Below are 20,120 nucleotides of genomic sequence, written 5' to 3'. Positions count from 1 at the left end.
TTTTTACAGCATGCAACATGTTGAAATGGTGTGGTGATCACACTAGTGACTCACTCTTGCAGCTTGGTTTTAGTTCCAGAATCAGACAGTGATGGGTGTGATGCTTATAAAAGAGGTGAGATTCACATCTTGAACCCATTGGTGCCACATCCCTCTCAACCTCCCTGTCTTCACAACATTCCAGTGCCTTTTATTGTCATTCTCTTCTGTCTGCTGTGCAAACACATCCCCCATGCCCCAGCTGAGCAATGATGATTTCTTCTTGAATGAGGAGATTAATATTGATAGAGAAGACAATGACTCTGACAATGATTCCTTGGAGACTGACAACTCTGAAGCCAGTGACTTTGAACAGATGCAAAGGGTTTTACATGATCCAGGGCCAACTGCTGAAGTCCATGAGCTGCAAAAGGTGAGTATTGACTTGGTTCTTTCCTTACTCATGACTGATGCTGCTTCACTCTGTTTCTTATTAGGCCCTTGTGATTGGTCAGAAAGCTTACACTGAGACATGTGTTGAGCTACACAGTGTACAAAAGGAGCTCCATAGTCTGTCTTCAACTCTTTCCACCCACAAGTGCAATCATATTCTGAGCAAGACTTCAGAAAGCCTGAGTATTGATGCCAGTATCTCTAAGGAAGCAAAGCAGTATGCCCTTCTTTACAATTTCTGGGTCCCAGATGGCCTTTTTCCACTGACACCAAAGCTGGATGTTGATCCACACAGCCCAACTCACTGGACATCACCCAAGGCCAAACTTGATGGTGCAGTAGCAGAACTCTACAGTGTAGTCCCCAGCTCTCTCCATAAGCACATGGAGACCTATAAGCAGTTTGGATCTATCATAAGTGCTTTCATGCTTCAACTAGCATTCAGCTCAGTTGATGATCTTAGTTTATGAGTGCTCTCAGTCAAGAACAGTCCAACATCCTGAGGGCTATTAAAGATTGTGCTGGCATTGTTTTTGCACCATATGGGCTTGACCCCACCCACCTTTCTGGCCGTCCTTTGGGAAGGAAGGAAGATCCCAAGTTTCAGGTTCTACTGAAGAAAGATGGCATTGGTGAATACATGCATCTTGCTCCAATTCTTTTCAAAAAGAATGACAACATGGTTGCTAGCAAGTTTCTCATGAGTCTGGCTATCACCCTTGTATGTGCATTGTTATCTTGCACATGATATGATGGCTGATCTCCACTTCAGATAATTCATGCCCTCATCAATGGCAAAGCAAGTCTCACTGACCACAAACAAGGATGACCAAAAGTGAGGGGTCAGCATATAGGTATAAACAGTGCTACTAGTGGTTTGATATCCAGTGCAGCAACTTTGGTATTTATTTTATATATTCACACAGAGGTACTCAGTGTTGATGACTACTACAGGCTCATTTTCTAGTGTCTCCAGATTTAGAGCTCTCTTCCATCAGTGGGGAGACTCACATTCTGTACAGCTCTGACCATGACTTCTACATTGAAAAGCTTTCAAAGAAAAGCAATTGGGCTCTCCATGTTTTTGATCATGTGAATTGTGAGGTGTTTGGTAAAGACTCACAGTCAAAGAATGTGTCATTAGTTCCTCCAGTTCCTCCCACTGCCCAGCCATGTACTCAGGAAGATGAGATGTTGTCTGAAATCAAGAATCCTACACCTCATGTCACAGCTCCCACCTCTCCCACTGTCAACACATTTGTCAATCCTGCATTCCTGAATCCTCCTTCTGCTTCACTGTGGGGCTTTGACATGGCTACCTGCTCATCCTCATCCACTTCTAGCTGTCATGGAAACACACTCTCTGTTTCCATGGTTTCTCAGCTACAACTTGAGGTTGGTCAGTTAAGTGTAAGCAGCACCTGCACTACACCTGCACTGTCTTTGGCTTCAAGTCAACAAACCATGGCACCTACTTCTTGCAGAAAGATCACCCCTGTAGCCACCCAACAACAAGAATCCTCACATGCTGCCAAGGGTGAAACAATTGTTGACCTGCCTGAACCCCTGCAGTGCACCACACATAATACTACCCATGCTGGAAAGGTCTTGAAGACCAAGAAATAATGTCAATGCTTATGATCTTTTCATAGCAGTTTCTCCATTGTTCTTAGGTGCTATTTTGCTTGTTGCATGTGGTCTCCAGCATAGTATTACACTGCCATGTTACTTTAAAATAGTCTACAGTCATGTATTATACAGATTGTTGTGTGTACAATTGATTCTGTGGTCAAGCATGGACATGTTGCTAAGCAATAACATTGAATTACTTTAAGTGTGTTTAGCATGCCTTGTCAGCACCCATGTTCCTCCTCCCCTATCGAGATCTTCTACCAATGCAATGCCACCCAACACTTTTGCCACACAAGGACTGTGTCTTACCCTTCACTTCATGCAATGTGCACCAGTGTAGCACTACCATCCTCCCCTGGCCCAACATCAAGGTCCATATGGTTTCCTCCTCCCCCATCAAATTTTTCTCAAGCTGCATTGGCATCAAGGGTTTTTGTCTTCCAACACAGCTATTTCCAGGTTCAGATGATTGGAAAACCCCTCATAAGTACTTGATGCACCATCTTCACTGCTAGAAATTGAAAACTCCCACTTACAACATTGCCTCAGGCTTGCCTTTCATGTCTGATGTTGGACCATCAGACCTCTGAGACTCCTCAAGATTGATGAGCTCTGTTCCATCAATATACAGTTGTCACCATATGATATTCACCACACCCATGCACAGAGTGACACTGCCATACATACCAGAATTCTCTGCTGCTGTATGCTGATGATCTCAAGGCTCCTTCCTCTCCACTTCCTCATTACATGCTAGGTATGCTCACCACTGAACTTATGTCAAAAATGAAATATGCTTGTGTTGTGTCAATATTCAGTATCCAGATCTGACTTTATGACTGCCTGCCTTTGCATTCCCCCTGTCTCTTCATTTTTTGTTGTCACCTGGATCATTGTGGGTGCAGTTGTACTCTCCATTATCTCCTTTCCTTTCCTTACTTGCTTTCTGTACCCAGCCAACTCTCTGTGACTTTCTGCACTGCACATGATTCATTCCACAGTCCCACTATACATGCTTTTGCCCAAGGGGGGACCCCCTCATTTTCCCACTCTCTGGTTTGCTGGCTACTGTATAATTCTAGTACTCAGTCTTCTCAGTCACATACTTCCCCCTATCTTCCTACTCCAGCATTCATTTCATCTCTTTAACCCTCCCCACTTACTAAATCTGAGGACTGCCCACAATGTGCCTGCCCCATTCCCCATGATCACAAACTCCACCAATATCAAAACACCCTTGCTTTCCATGTACTTGGAGTGGGATATTGCCCAGGACAGGATGTTGGTGAAGAATGTGTAGCAAGAGCTTGCTTGTGCATTGCTTCAGACTGTCACTGCCACAGTCAAGACCCAGTATGACCCCCACCCTATGTCCACCATTATTGAAGAAGACTCCACTGCACATTTGTCAAATCCTTCTTTGCCATTCCAGACAAGGAAATCAAGTTGAAGCTCCACCTTCAGTCACCATGGCTGCTTTGTTTGGTGCTTGATCATGCTAGAATGGTTGGTCAGAAACTAATTACCATGGCATATGTTGCCATCCACATCACTGAGAGCTTCAAGATGCATCTCTTCACTACCTGGAGTATATCTGGTGTTCACCAAGTATTCTTGTTGGAGCATTACAAGATGTATGCCAATGATGAGGTGAGCATCAAGACAAGACAAGGAAGGAGTGGGCTTTGGAGACTGATGGTGTCAACTTGAAGGCAGCAATGTGCATTCCAGGCATCAGCTTTAGTCCCATGTACTTGAACAACTGCATTGAGAGCTTTGCCACACTTAGAGTTGAAGCCATGTGTGCAACAATCATGAAGGAACTGTGAGCAGCCTTCAAATTCAATGGTTCATATGTCAATTACCACCACCTGGCATTGCCCTGTGACCTCCTGACCCAATGCAGAATGCTCATGGAAATCACCTGTCACAGTATTAACTATCCTGATACTGGTGCCCTGATGCATTGCTCATTTGAGGAAATGGTGGAGATTCCAACAGAAGCTGCTGCCATTGGTGAAAATAATGATTGTCATGGTATTGCAAAAAAGGTTATGTTTGGCCAGCTTGCACCTATGGGTACAGGTGCCTTTGATGTCACACTGGATATCAACATACTTAAAGATGCCATTGTCAATCATCATCTGCTGGTGCAAAATATTCTTACTGCTCACATGGACTGCAGTATGACACCAAGCCAAGTAGTGATGATGCCATATGACACAAACTCCCCTGCATGGTCAGAGAGTAACTTCAAGGGCAGGTCAGTGGCCCTCTCACCCCTTGCCATCAATGGCAGAGAAGATCCTGCCAACTTTTTGTTCCTTGGATATGGGAAGAGTCCTTTGGGTGCAGGAGACATGTCACCCACCAGCCCCCCTGGGCATAGTCTGAGCTCTCCCAATGCATACTCACCTACATTGCCTTATGTCCCTCAATCTCCATACAGTGGAATGACCTCACCATTTTGTATGTTGGTACATGCAACATCCCCATTCTACAACAGAAGCCAAGGGGCTACATCTCCAACATACTTCCTGATGTCACCTGCTCTCAATCTCATGTCTCCCTGTTATTCACCAACCAGTCCACAGTACAGTCTGCAACCACCTTCCTTCAATCCCACATCTCTGCAGTACTCACCAACTGGCCCATCCTTTGTCTCCAAGATGTAAGTCATGTTTATCTGTTAGCAAACAGGTCACTAACTTCATGCCAGATTTGCCTAGTGTGGCCTTTTATTTTTTTCCTACTCACTCTACTGATCATTCCTTTTCTCATTGCCTCCTCCCCCCAGCTTGTAAGTAATTTAACTCAGTCATATCTGTAGTTACATCACTCACAGCTCTGCAGCCACACAAATGTCACCCCTGTCTCCAAAGTACTTACCCATGTCACTGGTGTCACCCTCCTCACCCAAATATTCCAACTTCTCCAAGTTATTTTCTGGCCTGTGAGTTATTGACAACACTGACCTCAGTTCCACCAGTATTGACTGCTGATTCTTTCACAGCTCCTGCCCAGTGTAAGTGTCTTCTGTATATTAGCAAGGTTGCAGCAGTTTATTCCTACCAGGTCCTGTTTCTCCTGCATATAGCCCAACATCTCCATAATGGCTGCCTTTGAGGCCTGCCTGAAATGGCACAACTCACCATGGGTGCTGATACAGTACATCCTGATCATGGGGGTTGAGATTTTTCTTGTTTGCACCTATGTCTCTTGCTGGACATCTCCCCAGGTGACTGGTACATATCTACTAGTACATTTTCATAGTCATACACCCCATGTAGATTACCATACATTTTTATTATGCAAACTAGACAACAATAATGTTTGTACTAAGTGTTGAGCCAATTTGTCTGTCAATGTAAGGTATTGAAACCCAGCCAATGGGAATTATTATATAATCCAATGGACTGTAAATATATACACACAGCTTCCTTGCTTCCACACCCTTACCATGACTGTCATCATGGGTATCATCTGTACTGCCAACTTGCCAGGCAGTTTCACCCATACCATTGCAGCAGTAAGTACCCATCACCATTGTGCCATCAAGTTATTATTATTAACTAGCCCTTGTTAAATGTTGACAGTTCCCCACTGCCCCAAATGATGAAATGGAATCACCACTGACACTGATGATGATGCCAACTTCCTTTCCCTTCAATCATCCCCAGTATTCCTATACCCAGCCGTTGTGCACACTTGTCATGCTGCCAACCAACCCCCCATGCACTGGTCCAGGATTGCTATTTGTCTGACTTGCAGTGAGGTCTTGGCAGTGCAGGTATGTGGTCACTGCTGCTTTAAGTTACTACAGCTCACTAACTCAATGCCAATCAAACATGTCAGATTCCTCAAGTCCTACATGCTATGAACTCCTTATTCCCTGATAGATACCCTGCACCTGCTTGGAATCACCACATCATTGTTTCATCCTCTTATATTAGCCTCAAGTTTGGGTACTATGACCTATATCCATGTGGTTAAGTACAGTGTAGTCAATGCCATGCACACTCATGTTTTTAAAAAAAAATGTTTTGGAATCACAATGAGAATGAAAGAATGAGAATGAGAAAAATGTTACATTGACCCAAGTTGACATTGGTAGAGTGGAAGGTAGCATCATAATGATAAATATGAAATTATAATGAGTGTCAACATGTTGATGGTGACAGAGCTTGTCATAATGCCTTACAATGCTCTCTCCTTAAATAGCCTTTTAAGGGAAATATAATGACTACATTGGGCAGTGATGATGAAACCTACCATCATTCTTATGTCATTATAACATCATCTTCATAAACTTTTCTGCCATTAGCATGCATTAGAAGGCAGGGTGGGAAAGTGGGACCTTAACTTACATTAGTGGCACTCAAGGTGGCTTTAGAAGCACTCTGGAAGCACTCTGGAAGTGGCAAATTCAAGAGCAATGCCATGACAGAGTGTGAAAATTATGCCTCCCTATCAATGACACCCTCAACAGTCTGCTCACCTGCAGGTACTCTTATCAACACCCATGGCTTCATCAAGTGGACAAGCTCATTGAGGAAGGCTTTCTGTAACTGTGACTACTGGTGGTGGATCATCCTCACAAGTACCTGGGAGTGGGAGTAAAGGGAAGGGCCCAGCATCCAACAAGCAGCTGGCAGCCAACTCCTTGATGGAAAGTACCCACCCAGAAAACATCAATTGGGATACTCCTCATACCAAAATAATTGTCCAGTGGCTTCTTAGCCATTCTGCAAAGTGCAGGATTCTTTTCAGCCACAAAAACTCAGGCAACTTACCCCCATCATTATCATCTACTTTGACTCAGAGACCAGTGGGCCACAACAAGGAGGTCCAAGTGATGATTGCCCAAGCTGTTTTCAAGGATGACAGTGCCTACAAGGACATGTACACAGTGAGTGCTGCCAAGTTTCAAGTCAGCATGGGCAACTGTCTCAATACATGAGTCTCTGATCATCTAGGCTGAAAGTGAGCTATCAAAGGTGCTGTGCACAATTCAAACAGTCTGGGGAAGGCATCATACCTGGCCATCCAAAATTCACCAACCTTCATGGTATGTTACATGACCAATGTACAAGAATGCAGGGGCTTATGTGTACATACAGATGTCATTCTCAACAGTTTTCCTTGGTATAACAACTTACATTCCATTTGGCAGGGGAACCCATCATTTGATCCTGAGCCCTTCAACTCCAAGCTGAACAAAAACCATGCAGAGGGCTTCTTAGCAGTTATCCAAAACAAGACACTTGATATGAAGAATATTTTGGGTTCTGGGGCTGAGATCACAGGTTATTGCATGGGTGTGGGGGGAACAGTGGGGGAACTCAAGGAAGCTGGGCAGGACATGCCATCTCAAGCTGGTGGTGAAGTCACTAATGAGGGTGAAGAAGATGGTGGAGCTGGGTTTGATGAGGCAATGCCAGGTTTTGGGGATGAGCAGACCAGAGGTGATGAGTCCCCTGATGTCAACATGGACTCTGCATCTGTGCAGAGTGATGAGGTATGTTCATGTTCATTCAGAGCAATGTTAATGAAATTTTACTGACAAGTTATTGCTAGTTACAATGGCCTTCAATGCCAAGTGACTCTCATTTCCCCTCTAGGTTCTCCCTCCTGCAAAGGGGTCATATGCCCTCATTGGATAGCCAAATTGCCTTCTCTTGGTCTTCACCATATCTTTGCCCTACTCCTTCATCTGCAAGTATCACCTCTACAACAACATCTGACTCCTCTGGTAGCTCTTCCTGAAAGCCTAGCCAGTCCCTCTGGGACTCATCATCAAAGCCAAGTTCAACACTAACTAAATGTGGCAAGTCTCAGCTTCAAGACCAGGTCATTGACTTGAGTCATGAAGCCAAGTTGCTAGTGGCTTCTTCTTCTTCTGGGAAGACTAAATGCTATATGGTCAAAATGGAATATCTTCATAGGAAGGAGGAATTGATGAAAGAGCAGGTGGAAATGGCAACTAGGATGGAATTGGAGTTGGAGGCAAAGAAACTCAACATCCAGCTGATGAAGGCCCAGGAGATCACCTTCAACAGCAAAGCAGAGATGCTTCACCTCAAAATTGAGCTTGCAAAACTCATGAGGGCCAATTTGGACACAACCCCTCCTGCTGCATAGGTTTATCTTGTTGTGGCTGAGTTCTTACCCCACACTTCCCCACTGTATCCATCTCTGGCACATTCCCACTATGTACTTGTGTCATATCCATGTTTCCACTATTCTTTTGCAAGATGTACACATGGTGAATGTATTTTTTTCATCTTGCTAATACTGCCATCTCCCACAACTGCCATTAATTGGTTCATTCCTGTCTGAGATGTTGAAACAACTGATCCAACAGCTTCTCTCAAAATCACTGACCAATAGTCTCCACAGCCTCCACTGCAGCAATTCCATCCCCATCATTAAGGCCACTTCCTTCATTGACCACCCAGTCAGTTGAATGCTCAATTGTATCATCCTTTTTCTCTTCAAACCAGATGATCATGTTGTGCAGGATGATGCAACAAAGTGCCCAGTAAATGGTGACTTTCATATCTTTCTCTGTCCAGATTTTCAGGTGCACTTCACAGAGGCTTTGAAAGCACCCTTTCAAGGCAGCAAATGTGTGTTCAACTCATACATGGATCTTCCAAAGCTGTCAGCACATATACTATGGCAAAACTAGGTGTGTACCTTTGAAAGGTGAAGAAGTTTGTGGGGTTGCAGAGGGGAAACCCAGAGAGGAATCTGTAGGGAACCTCAGTAGTCTGTCAAGCTACTTTATTGAGTATAGTACCTGTAGGGAACTATACAAGTTAGTAAGGATAACCTACCTATGTAGAATTACTGAGGGACTAGGTAAATTTTACTAGTGTATGGGTGTGCTCTAACAGCTTATGTAAGCAACATGATCACATGCCTAAGTCCAAGTAAGGACAGGGGTCATTTCACTCCAACAAAAGGTACTTGTTATACACATTCTGATCTCAAGATAATCTCCCACCTTTAGGCTTTTTGAAGGGAATGACACACCATGTCTCTGATGGGTATGCACTGTCCACCCCCATCCAATGATCACATGGAATCAACTGCATAGAATTTGAAGTGATGTGAGTCCCCTGGAAGGCCCACACATCATGGATGCTTCCTGGATGTCCAAGTCCATAGTCCACAACAAGATTGTGCAGCAAAATAATAAGCTATCTTGGTAAGTTTCTTCTGCTGTTCACACTCAGTGTTTGAGTACACACCTGACAGTTCAACAAATACCTAGATTTTCTATCATAGAACATTTCCCTGAAGATATGTAGTTTCTCAAAGAGGGGAATACTCAAACCATCAGCAGCAAACACTCCATTCCTCCAGGCTGAACAGGTGCATGACTCAGTGAAAACCCACACTCTCTCCATCTCCTGTGAGTCTTCAGACAGAATATTGATGAATCTATTGTGCTCATCCAGTATAGCTACCATCACATGGTTCATACAATTGACAACTGAGCCAACACTAACACTGGCCCACCGCACTACATCCTCAGGCAACACTGCATTTCCATAATGCCCTGCACAGAAAAGGAAGATTTCCAACTGGACTGTGACTGCCAGCTGACAGTTTTCAGAATTGCTTTGGAATATTGCATGTCCACTAATCTGATCCAGAATGCAGTCAAAAATTGGTGGGTCTACATGAAGGCACTTTCAAAACAGGTGGAGTTGATGATCTGTGAAATGGTCAAGGAGGCACAGCTGAGATGCCCACTTCACTGGCATCTCAGGTCTCTCAAGAATACTTGTGTGCTCTACTTCATCTCTGAGAGCAATGATTGCATTTAGCAGCTGAGTGTAATGCCCATCATGCTCAGCTGTGGAGTCTGTGTCATTGGAGGCACTGGATTCAAAATCTGACAGGATCAGAGTGACCAACAATGGCAGAGTGATGAAGAAGAGAGTTGTGGGGAACTCCAGTCAGAATATCAATTTAGTATTACCCTCAACCCTGTACTACTCTCTGCTGGAGCCTGAACTCAGTGATGTTGACATAGATTCCAAGTTGCTACCATCAACTCCACATCATGCATTTTCAAGCCTTGCTATTGCAACATGAAGGTGAGTCTCATCCAGCTGTTTGAGCAGATCACAGTGGACAGATTTCTGGGGCATCTGGTAGCTCTTGGATGATGGGTAGATGTTTATTGATCATGTACAATGCATTAATACAACAAGTTTAATGAGTTATTTGACATGTATCTTCCAGGATAAGTAACTACCATGTATTGCTAGTCAAGCAGTGCTACAGGGCCTGGCACATCAGAGTCAAATTTTATAGCAGCAGCAGCTGACCAGAGTGTGATTCCAGAGCACTTCCAGAGCACTGCCAGGGCACTTCCAAAGCCACCTTGAGCACCACTATTGTAATGTCTCATGATGTGTGTGAAAAAGTTGGGACATATACAGTAATGGACTGGCACTTGTGCCACCCACCAGCACTTGCATCAATATGAAATACAACACCACACACACATGAAAACATCTGTATAGTGTATGTAGCAATGATATATTATAGTAAGGAGCAATGTTATACAAAGAAATGGATTGTTTTATTGTGGGATGTTTCACAATGCTCAAATCAAAGTGTAAAATCTGCAGTTTTTTGAGTATATCACTGGTGGGTGTACCAGCACTTGTCACACTACTCTGGAATTGTCATATGTTGTTCATTACAGTATCACCTACAAGCATGTGCTACAACTACATATGATCTGCACACATGAGACTTGCCAGAGGGATGCTGGTGAAGCATGTCCTTTATGCTTGTATCACACCTTTATCAGGGCACTAAACTTAAAATGGTGACAAGCAATTAAGCGACATCCACAAGAAGTCATGCAATAGAGCTGAAAAGTTTTTGATCTGCCAGCATGCCAGGCTGTGCATTGTCTCAGACAAAGAAGAAGCAGATCCAATCTGAGTTGTGGGAGGAAGCCATTGCCCAGGCTGTTCAGCTATGCAAGGAAGAGGAGGAGAAACCAGATGCTGAAAGGGCAAGTGTCCATGCAATCTGCCATAAAGTAGAAGAAGAATGGAGACAGAAACAGAAATATGTAAGGGTAAGTAGGGACACAGTACAGCGACGACTGCAGGGTGGAAGGAGTTCCCATCAGTTCAACATGGAAATGAATGCCTGGCTTACTGAAGAAGAGGAGAAGAACATGGTCACATTCTGTCTCGACTATGCAGCATGAGGTTTCCCACTCAATCACGATTCACTATGACTCCATGTCAACACAATCTTGCATACACGCCTTGGAGAGAGATTCCCAGAGTCAGGGGTTGGCCTGAATTGGACATATTGCTTTGTCGAATGACATTCAGCCCAGTTGGGTCGATACTGGAGTTCATCACTTGATTCCAATCATTGTCGTGCTGTCAATGCAAACACACACCAGGAATAGTTCAAACTTCTCAGGGATACAATGGAGATGTACCAAATCAAACATGATTGCCTATGGGCAGCAGATGAGACAGGCTTCCAACCAGGTGGAGGGGTCAAAGAGCAGGTGTTGGGTCCTGCAGGGGCTAAACTACAACACCAGCAACGGGATGGGAATCATGAAAATATTACTGTCATGGTGACAATCTGTGCTGATGGAGAGGAGTTACCACCTACTGTGATTTATAAAGGTCAACACTTCTCAACAGAATGGCACCAAAATAATACCTTGAATGCAAGGTTAGTACTGTCAAAGACTATTCTAGTGGCATCACACTGACTTGAAGCCTTCTCAGCATTGTGCACTCCCCAAAAGGCTGGACAGATGGAGTAATTGGGCATCTCTGGATTGAGGACTTTGATCAGAAAACCCGTGCCAAGGCAAATGGCCATGCCCATCTTCTGCTCATTGATGGACACAATTCACATTACACAAAAGAATTCTTAGATTATGCCAGGGAAAACAACATTCACATACTCTGCTACCCAGCCCACACCACACACATCTATCAAGGGCTAGATGTGGGTATCTTCAGAGTGCTGAAGCATTACTGGACCCTTGAATGTGATCAGTATATGAAAGACACATGTCAGAAGGTTGGAAAGGGAAACTTCTTGGCCATCTACTCCAGGGCTCACTGAAAAGCCCTCACTCCAGAAACAATTCAGGCAGCATTCCGGAAGACCGGGGTTTGGCCACTAAACCCTAATGTTGTGTCAACGGAAATGATGGCACACAGCTACGAAACATCAGCCATCAGCCACATGCCCCTCCCACAGTCAAGTCCTGTCCATGCAGTATCAAAGGCTATCTATGAATATCAACTTCAACAGCACACATCAGGTGGAGAATCACCAGATGCACAGTGGCATCTAGTGGCTCATGAAGCTACAGAGGCACTCACATCAACATCAGCATCATTTCTCGTGGACAAAACACCCCTTACCTCAGCAGATCAGCTGCCCATGTACCAGCCCTCACCATTGACACCTACTTGAAAGCAAAGACATGCACTGTTAGATCGAGAGCCAGAAAGTGAACTGGAGCACATGTACCAAGAAGCCTTGCACTAATCATTTGCTCGGGAAGACCAATACAAGGCATCCACTATTGAGATGCAATCTGTGCTTGTGCTACAGTCCATGCACTGCAACAGAGTTATGGGTCAACTAGCTGCCCAGGAAGAAAAGGAGAAGGAGAAGAAAAAATGGAAAGGAAAACTTATGGGTGATGGGTTACCTAGGCTACTGACTGGGGATGCATTCTACAACCATGTTCTCAAGTTTGAAAAGGCAGCTGCAGAGGAAGAAGTTCAGTGAGAAAACAGGAAAAGGCAGAGGGAAAGTTGAGCTGAGGCACTGGAGGTGTGGAGAAAGGCAGATAAGGAGTGGTGACAGTGTAACAAGGCCCACAATGAGGCATACCAAGCAGAACTCGAATGCTGGAAAGCAGAGAGGGACTTAGTGTGGGAAGAAAAATGGCAGCCTCATTGGAATCAACCAAAACGAGGAAAACTTGAAACACCTTTAACTAAGCCTACAGCCAAGAGCACAGACAACGGTGAGGGCAGGGATGGGAGTGAAGTCAATGATGATGAAGGCAGCAAGAGCAAGGATGAACATTAGATAATCAGCAATGGGATAATCAGTGTCACTTAGAGCTATATATTACATAATACAGATTTACTGTTTTTGGTGTGGCACAAGTGGTGGTGCAGAGGCGATAAGAAACCAAAACTTCGCCACCTTCCACAGCACAGAAAACATTCCTGATGTACTTCAAAATTCATATGGAGGTTACCAAAGTATATAATAATGTATTCCCCATTCATGATTTATGTATATATTGTGTTGTAATGAAATATGAGCCAACTAAAATTTGTTGGCACAAGTGCTGGTCCATTACTGTAGGTATCCACACTTAGTTCAAAAAATTTGCAGGTGGCGATGCCGTGGGAACTTCCTTAAAAGGAAAGGCCACCCTCAGGCAGGTGGGCAGGGAGGGGGTTTGAGTGTTTGAGTTGGCCCTGCCAGGCATCACAATGTCAGGGCTCAGGCAGGATGGCTTGGGAGGGTGCCAAGGCACTCTGTTCATGTCCTACACATGTTTATCTATGCTCTTAACCAATGAAAAGTGGGAAATTGGCATCAGGAATGGGATGTAAAGTGCAAAATCCATTGTAAAGTGTGCTAAGTCACTTAGCACCGGGAAATTTGCAGCCAGATAAGCAAATTTTCCCAGGCGGGAGGGCGGCCCGTGCCAATTTTTTTGCAAGCGCGTGTTCGCACGTGTGCAGCCGAGCCCAAAGCGCAAGTGCCACACGCGAGGCGTGATCACGTGACCACTTCCCGCGCCCGAACACCACTCATCTAGCAAATTTGGGCGGGTCTCTTCGCAGAATACCCATTTTTTCGTGAATAATTACATGGCTGACATAGAGTGGCTTCCAGTAGCATTGAATTAAGTACAGGTGTACAGGCAAGGGTTGTGCACAGCCCACAAGTCTCCTGACCCTCACTTTCTCGCATGCATGCCTTCCGCTTAGTCAGCGAATTTGCAGTGGCTGTGGGCACAGCCACCTTCAAATTTTTCGGAATAAATTACGTATGGATATGACGGGTTTTCACCGGGTCTCAGATCTCAGCATATTTGCCACACGTACGAGCCGCCGTACCATTTCGCAAACGTCCAAGGACCCGAGGATCTTGCGAGATATGGCCTGAGGCTTCGAAACCTTCTAGTAGCATGCTTCTCCTAGCACTCGGTCTCGCCAGGCCGCACATCCGGACGAACGCTTGTCGTTGGGATTTACAGTCGACCACACATGGTGGCACTGGGAAGTGTGTGGTGCCAGTTGCCACCAGACACTTGGCTCTCGTGCATTGATCGTTCTAAGACTTACAGTAAACTTCTCCATTACATCCAAATCACGCCTGTGGAAAAAAAAAACATGTTTGGTTGATTCATAATCGGCCGCAAGGATGAGGATTGAGGCCGAGGGCAGTACTTGCTCAGTCAGCCATGTATTCATATCTGCGCACAATATAATGTAGACCCCGATCGAGCAACATTTAAATTTTGGGTAGTTTGGTTCCCACTGCTTCTCACCGCCGCACCTGTGCAAGGATTTCACTGTCAACGAGACGAGTGGACTCGCAGTTATGTCTGAGGCCCCAGTAAAGGACGATGCTGTCGTACCGCACCCCGACGTACTTCCCTATGGACGAACGAACCCAATCACTGGTCCACCTTTCGATCTCTACGAAAATGAATACGTCGACCCGGTATACCATGCGAAAGCTCAAATCTTGAATCGTTCGATTCAGGACATTGGAATGGGCAAGTACCAGGTAAGCGTACCTCCGTCGTGTGCATGTCTACCTGACTTAGCAACTGCGTCTGCAAGTGGGGTCTGTTTGTGGTTGCCGGTTTCGGGTGGTTTGCGTAGGTCTTCCGCTAATCCGCTGTTCTTTCCTGCTACTCATGTAAATGATTTTGCACACAGTGACAGTGCCTGGCCTGTGAGTTTCATAGGGCTGAATCAGATAGTGCAACCCACTGAATCATCAGTCAATCAGTCAATGAGCGGACTTATACTGACGCCCGCGGTGAACGAATTCCAGTTCAACGGTCCTTTCCTGTCTTTGGCGTCAAATATCGGGCTGTTCTTTGGCGGTCTCATCTGGGGGCTCGGGTGCGATATCTGGGGAAGGAGGTCTGTTTAGTCATATGTCTTCGCTTTGCTGCGCCTCTGCGAACAGTACTGACATCATCTCACAGATGGTCGTTCAACTTGACGCTACTCATTGCGGGCATATTTGGTGTAGTTGCTGGAGGATCACCTAGCTTCGTTGCTCTCGCAGTTTTCATGTCATTCGTCAGCATTGGAGTCGGCGGTATGGATTCTGTGGATTCGATTCTTGTCCTCCTATGAATCCTTCTGTGACAGGTAACATGCCCGTTGACGCCGCCGTATTCTTGGGTAAGGATGTCCCGCTTCTCCTTTGAAATGCACCTCTCATCCTTTGTCAGACTTCGTCCCAGGCTCACATCAATATTTGTTAACCATCCTTTCCATCTGGTGGTGCCTCGGACAGCTTCTGGCAAGTCTTGTAAGGCCACCTTCATGTCTTCCTCATTCTTGGCAGCTTACCGATCAACAAAGATCGCATGGCCTCTTATTGCAGGTTACAGCTGCTCTTCGTCCGCTGATTGTGATAGATCTGATAACATGGGCTGGCGTTATCTCTTGTTCGTCCTGGGTGGACTGACCCTTTTCCTCTGGGGTATCCGGTTTTTCGTGTTCAACTTGCTAGAGAGTCCGCGATTCCTCTCTGGTATCGGGAAGGACGCGGAAGCTGTGGATGTCATCCGCAATCTTGCTGAATGTAATGGAAAGCCAAACCCACTTACCGTCGAGGAACTTGAAGCCCCAGGCAAGATCCGTGGGCGTGACGTTTTTGGTTCTACTGGTAGGCGCAGAATCCTCAGCGAAGGCTCGGGCTTCGCCATAGATCATATCAGGGCCTTGTTTTCCACACCTAAGATGGCGTGGTCGACCAGTCTGTTAATTGTGGTGTGGGGTAAGCAGCGCCTTGCGTGAGCTGGTGCACAGGTATGTTGCTGACACACCACCCTAGGTGTCATCGGTCTTGCATCTACCCTGTACAATAACTTCCTGCCATACATGTGGGTTTGTTTGTCAATCTAGCTCTTTGGTGATGGGTGGATTTATATATTGCAGCCTCACCACTCGCGGTGTCACATTTGGAGATGGCTCGCTCTACATCACGTATCGTAATGTACGCATTTCAAAGTCACCCTCACTCAAATATCTTACCTCTCGCCGTGGCCTTATAGCAGGTGATCCTTAGCGCCGTCGGTATTCCTGCAGCCCTCCTCGCTGGTTGGGCCGTGGAGGTCCCCTACGTCGGGCGCAAGGGTACCCTTGCGATCGCTGCAGGCGAGTAATACAAAACTCGTTTCGCATGACATTACTCAACGACTCCTCGCGAAATAAAGGGCTAACTGGCACCTTCCTCTTCGCGAGTACCACATCCCGGACGTCAAACGAGCTTCTGGGATGGAATTGCGGTTACGCGTTGTTCAGTAATGTGAGTTTTTTTTTTCTGCTTATGATCCTGTCGCATATGTGCCCCTGCGCTGATTACGGGGTTAATACGCAGATTATGTATGGCGTACTGTATGCGATTTCATCTGAGATCTTCCCCGCCATACACCGTGGGACAGGGAATTGCTTGACCTCCACCGCTAAAGGCGTATTTGGGATTATGGTGAGTTGCCTTACCATCATCATTTGTCGGTCCCATATGCTGAAAATCGTGGTAGGCCCCCATTATCGCGTTGTACGCTAACTTGTCGACAGCCGTACCTGTTTACGTCGCTGGCAGTCTGCTGTTGTTCGCTGGTTTCGTAGTCCTCTTGCTTCCATATGAGCCCCGAGGTAAGGTCTCCATCTAGAAATCATGTAGTTAGAAAGGACGGGGGGACCCCAGTGACGGATGGCCGTAGAAATAATAGATCGGTAGTCGTTTGTAATCCATAGACCTCAATCCTCTTCGATATGTCTCTCGCTGGGTTGTTCACAAAGGTGTTGATCAGTGGGGGTACATGGTGAAGCGTACCGGACACAGTTCGGTCTCCTAATGACGGTTCCATGGAACAGAGTGTGAGGTTCTTGTCTGCCAGCAACGATTCTCTCGCAACTCCATGCCAATTGGCAAAGGGTACGAGGACTGTGTGTGCCTCTCGTCACGAATATGGTAAAGTCAGTATATCTCGGAAAATTGGCTGGTGGCGGTGCTTACATTTGGTAGACTTTCTCCAGACTATGTGGCAGAGCGCTTTATGTCTCCACCACTGATACTCAGAAAATGATCTTACACTTGGTAGTGTGATGGTGCGGTGCGTGCTGCAGGCAGCGCACACCACTGCATCACACTACGACGCAGTGTCTGATAGGTGTCCGTCCACATGTGCTAGAGAATTACCGTGCGCTCTGGAGTCATCTCACATCGGCTCGTTTGTTTATCCACATAATATTCCCAAACTATCTCAGACAATTTACGGTGGCGCATAAATCCCTGCCGGACTCCACCCAGATGCACGCTCATGTTCCCTTCTACTGAACTTCCCTGACTGAACTTGAATCGAGGCTGTGGGATGCAGATTCGTGGGTAACGAAAAAAGACCAAACGAATTTCAAGTTGCAGTGACTTTGTAAACAAGGTGAAGTTCAGTCTTGCTAACAGCTGCTAATAGTCTATCGGAACCGACCTTGAGCGGCGCAAATGCACGGGGACACTACTGAAGTACCGCTGGGCAGCCTAATGGATGTGAGAGGCGCATTCCAGTCGTCCACCGAATTCCGAGCAACCAAATGTCGTGTTTTATCTGAATATCGGCACTGATTCGTCGACGTTCTCAAACTTTTCTATCTCGTCCTCCCCTCGGTATGTGACCTGTGCCTCTGGGTACTGTTGCAAACACTCGAGAATTCAGAGAGAAGTTACTTGCCGTTACCAGCGTGTTTCCAAGCTAACCACGTGTACGTACTATATTATAACGCCTCGCTCAATCCACGAGTCTGAAACGGTCTCCAAAACATAAACGGCGGCAGCTGACCTCTATCTGTATCTACGACAACAGAAGTTGAGTTATGCTCCAGCGATTTCTCTCAGATCGTCTATGAGATCGCGCTACACCGTGCACAGGAATGCTCATTCCGTAGCCTGAAGCTCTTCTTTCCCGTTATATGCTCAGCAGCAACCCTTGCGCACGCCATATCCGACTATCAATCTCTCATACCGTGGTTACGCATGCGCGACCGTCGTCGAATAGTAGTCCCGTGGTTCGCCCGGTGGTTCACGCTGAAATCAAGGGGGGAGCTAGCTCTTGTCACGACAATTGCTGGTGGGTGCATCGCACAGAAGAGTGCATCTGGATGGGGACGTCAGAAGTATCTACATGGGGCACTGTTCGCTTCTTGGCATCTCATAGTCGCTTTGGATGTCAGTCTCTCCCGGATCCTCGTGATTTTCGACAGGGCTGATGTCCCTTGGGGCTTTGTGTGCAGATTGGACGCTGCGCGAGGAAAATTCTTCACGAGCGCACGGATACAAGGGGCGCATTGCGGCTGTTCCTTCGGTATCATGCTTTCAGGATTTTGACAGCAGACGTCCCTGCTTTTTTCTGTTTTTTGGAGGCGCTCAGGCATGCTACTACATCAATGATTTACCGCACATTTATTACTCGCTGACTGAACAGTGGTTGCATACGTACCAGCATGATTGTCGTGGTAGTGCCGTGGTTATGAATTGACATGATATGACATCGATGTTGGTACAGGTCACAGGTGGTTCAGCGAGTATTGCGCCGACGGTGTCCGTTACTTCTAATTCTCGTGCTATCGCCTGCAGTGGCGTATGGAGCTTCACTGGGAGACCAGCCTAACCAAGACCAACGTGGTGTGGATTGTACTACCGCGAAGTTCGACGGCGCGCAGGATTTCTCGAGATGAGTGGCAGCCACATCTGAACGTGAACGCTGTGAGGCTGCGTATCTTGCGATCCCCCATTTCACAGTTCAAACATTGTAGCGCGCAGGTGCCCCGTCGGTTCAAAATTTTCTTCAACCAAGTATTCCCTGAACAACGGCAAGTCTCTCCTCGTCAGTGCAGTCTTGGTGGTTAACTGACTACTTGGAGAGCTGTGTCGTGTAGACGCCCGAGAACCCAGGGTGCTCACAAGCCACACCATTCACCATGTGTTATTAGCATGGTACCCAGCACGCGAGCCATGGAATCCCAAACCCTTGGCCTTGAGGCAGGCACTTCCATCTCTCCATCTACACCGTGCCCCGAACCATGAGACTGACGGGTTCGGGTGTCCATCTGCTAGATTTTTTACCCCGTGTTAAACCAAAACGCCACACACGGCCATCATTTGTCTTCCTCATACCCGCAATATCATCTGCCATAAGTCTTTTGAGTGTAATTACGGACCTTGGTACCGTCACCCCATGGCCGCCCGGGGAAAGGCGTCGTCGGCTACCAGACAGGCGCCTAGCGTCGCAGACGAGACGCTGGGTTATGGTTAAGGCCGTAGCAGACATCGTCCTTGCGGCAACGGCGATTTTTGGCGCATCCGTTGCCAAGAAGGGTACCACAGCAGAAGCGCGATTGTCGTATCGGCAAGGGATGGTGTTTACTGCCCTGCGTCTTGTGTTTTCTCCTCAGGTCAGTGGCTGGTCAGCAATTCTACGCCAGACTGATATCTCCATGTAGGTTTTGCGTTGTGTTGCGGATTTTTGTTTCGGTCCGAGGGACGCGGAGAACGTGCCCTATGATGACATGGGTTTGCTTACCTTCAGAATCTGGGCAGTCGACATTCCTGCAATGTATTACTTCACGCTGGCCGTAAAGCATGCTCGCGCAAGATGACTTGAGATCTCATAGTTCTACTCATGTGTTTGAATTGTCTCCAACAAATAGAGTATCCTTGGTTGGTACTCGGTTTTCGTGAAGTCGGCTTGAGGATGC

General features: G+C 46.3%; 5 protein-coding genes across 5 annotated transcripts; all 5 read left to right on the top strand.

Annotated features, from left to right (window-relative positions):
• Window positions 1–232: 232 nt before the first annotated feature.
• F5J12DRAFT_894173 (uncharacterized protein) lies at window positions 233–2,058 on the top strand (the record flags this gene model as incomplete). Its single annotated transcript, XM_051747717.1, has 4 exons — window positions 233–412; window positions 477–849; window positions 918–1,153; window positions 1,387–2,058. 4 exons carry the CDS (start codon window positions 233–235, stop codon window positions 2,056–2,058), a joined length of 1,461 nt encoding a protein of 486 aa, XP_051598609.1.
• A 1,533-nt stretch (window positions 2,059–3,591) lies between these two features.
• On the top strand, window positions 3,592–5,845 carry F5J12DRAFT_947886 (uncharacterized protein; the record flags this gene model as incomplete). Its single annotated transcript, XM_051749767.1, has 9 exons — window positions 3,592–3,698; window positions 3,737–3,889; window positions 3,998–4,533; window positions 4,659–4,735; window positions 4,862–4,864; window positions 4,910–5,017; window positions 5,078–5,089; window positions 5,501–5,593; window positions 5,661–5,845. The coding sequence occupies 9 exons, from the start codon at window positions 3,592–3,594 to the stop codon at window positions 5,826–5,828; spliced, it is 1,257 nt and encodes a 418-aa protein (XP_051598608.1). The 3' UTR covers window positions 5,829–5,845.
• An 8,657-nt stretch (window positions 5,846–14,502) lies between these two features.
• Window positions 14,503–17,132, top strand: F5J12DRAFT_214029 (MFS general substrate transporter). The gene is made up of 13 exons (XM_051738443.1): window positions 14,503–14,910; window positions 14,967–15,004; window positions 15,066–15,275; window positions 15,341–15,456; window positions 15,510–15,542; window positions 15,593–15,672; window positions 15,726–16,143; window positions 16,201–16,249; window positions 16,305–16,362; window positions 16,421–16,523; window positions 16,583–16,674; window positions 16,747–16,854; window positions 16,910–17,132. Exons 1-13 carry the CDS (start codon window positions 14,722–14,724, stop codon window positions 17,039–17,041), a joined length of 1,626 nt encoding a protein of 541 aa, XP_051598607.1. The 5' UTR covers window positions 14,503–14,721; the 3' UTR covers window positions 17,042–17,132.
• A 1,195-nt stretch (window positions 17,133–18,327) lies between these two features.
• Window positions 18,328–18,839, top strand: F5J12DRAFT_723073 (uncharacterized protein; the record flags this gene model as incomplete). The annotated part of the gene is made up of 2 exons (XM_051741429.1): window positions 18,328–18,591; window positions 18,657–18,839. Coding segments are annotated over 2 exons (447 nt in total), but the record flags the coding sequence as incomplete, so codon positions are not given.
• A 269-nt stretch (window positions 18,840–19,108) lies between these two features.
• F5J12DRAFT_840848 (uncharacterized protein) lies at window positions 19,109–20,113 on the top strand. Its single transcript, XM_051746115.1, has 3 exons — window positions 19,109–19,235; window positions 19,302–19,817; window positions 19,866–20,113. Exons 2-3 carry the CDS (start codon window positions 19,446–19,448, stop codon window positions 20,019–20,021), a joined length of 528 nt encoding a protein of 175 aa, XP_051598605.1. The 5' UTR covers window positions 19,109–19,235; window positions 19,302–19,445; the 3' UTR covers window positions 20,022–20,113.
• The last annotated feature ends 7 nt before the right edge of the window (window positions 20,114–20,120 follow it).

Source organism: Pisolithus orientalis, assembly GCF_024613125.1.
Source record: "Pisolithus orientalis strain OTSU chromosome Unknown F5J12scaffold_21, whole genome shotgun sequence".
Lineage (NCBI taxonomy): Eukaryota > Fungi > Basidiomycota > Agaricomycetes > Boletales > Pisolithaceae > Pisolithus > Pisolithus orientalis.
The sequence above is the reverse complement of the archived record's forward strand: the minus strand, read 5'-3'. Positions and strand labels throughout refer to the sequence as shown.

Excerpts from the sequence above, each read along its gene's own strand:
- F5J12DRAFT_214029 (XM_051738443.1), top strand. The coding sequence starts at position 14,722 with ATGTCTGAGGCCCCAGTAAAGGACGATGCTGTCGTACCGCACCCCGAC. Across the intron at positions 14,911-14,966 it reads TTGGAATGGGCAAGTACCAG|TGGGGTCTGTTTGTGGTTGC; the intron begins GTAAGCGTACCT and ends TGCGTCTGCAAG. Across the intron at positions 15,457-15,509 it reads CGTCAGCATTGGAGTCGGCG|GTAACATGCCCGTTGACGCC; the intron begins GTATGGATTCTG and ends CTTCTGTGACAG.
- F5J12DRAFT_840848 (XM_051746115.1), top strand. The coding sequence starts at position 19,446 with ATGAGACTGACGGGTTCGGGTGTCCATCTGCTAGATTTTTTACCCCGT. Across the intron at positions 19,818-19,865 it reads GTCTTGTGTTTTCTCCTCAG|GTTTTGCGTTGTGTTGCGGA; the intron begins GTCAGTGGCTGG and ends ATCTCCATGTAG.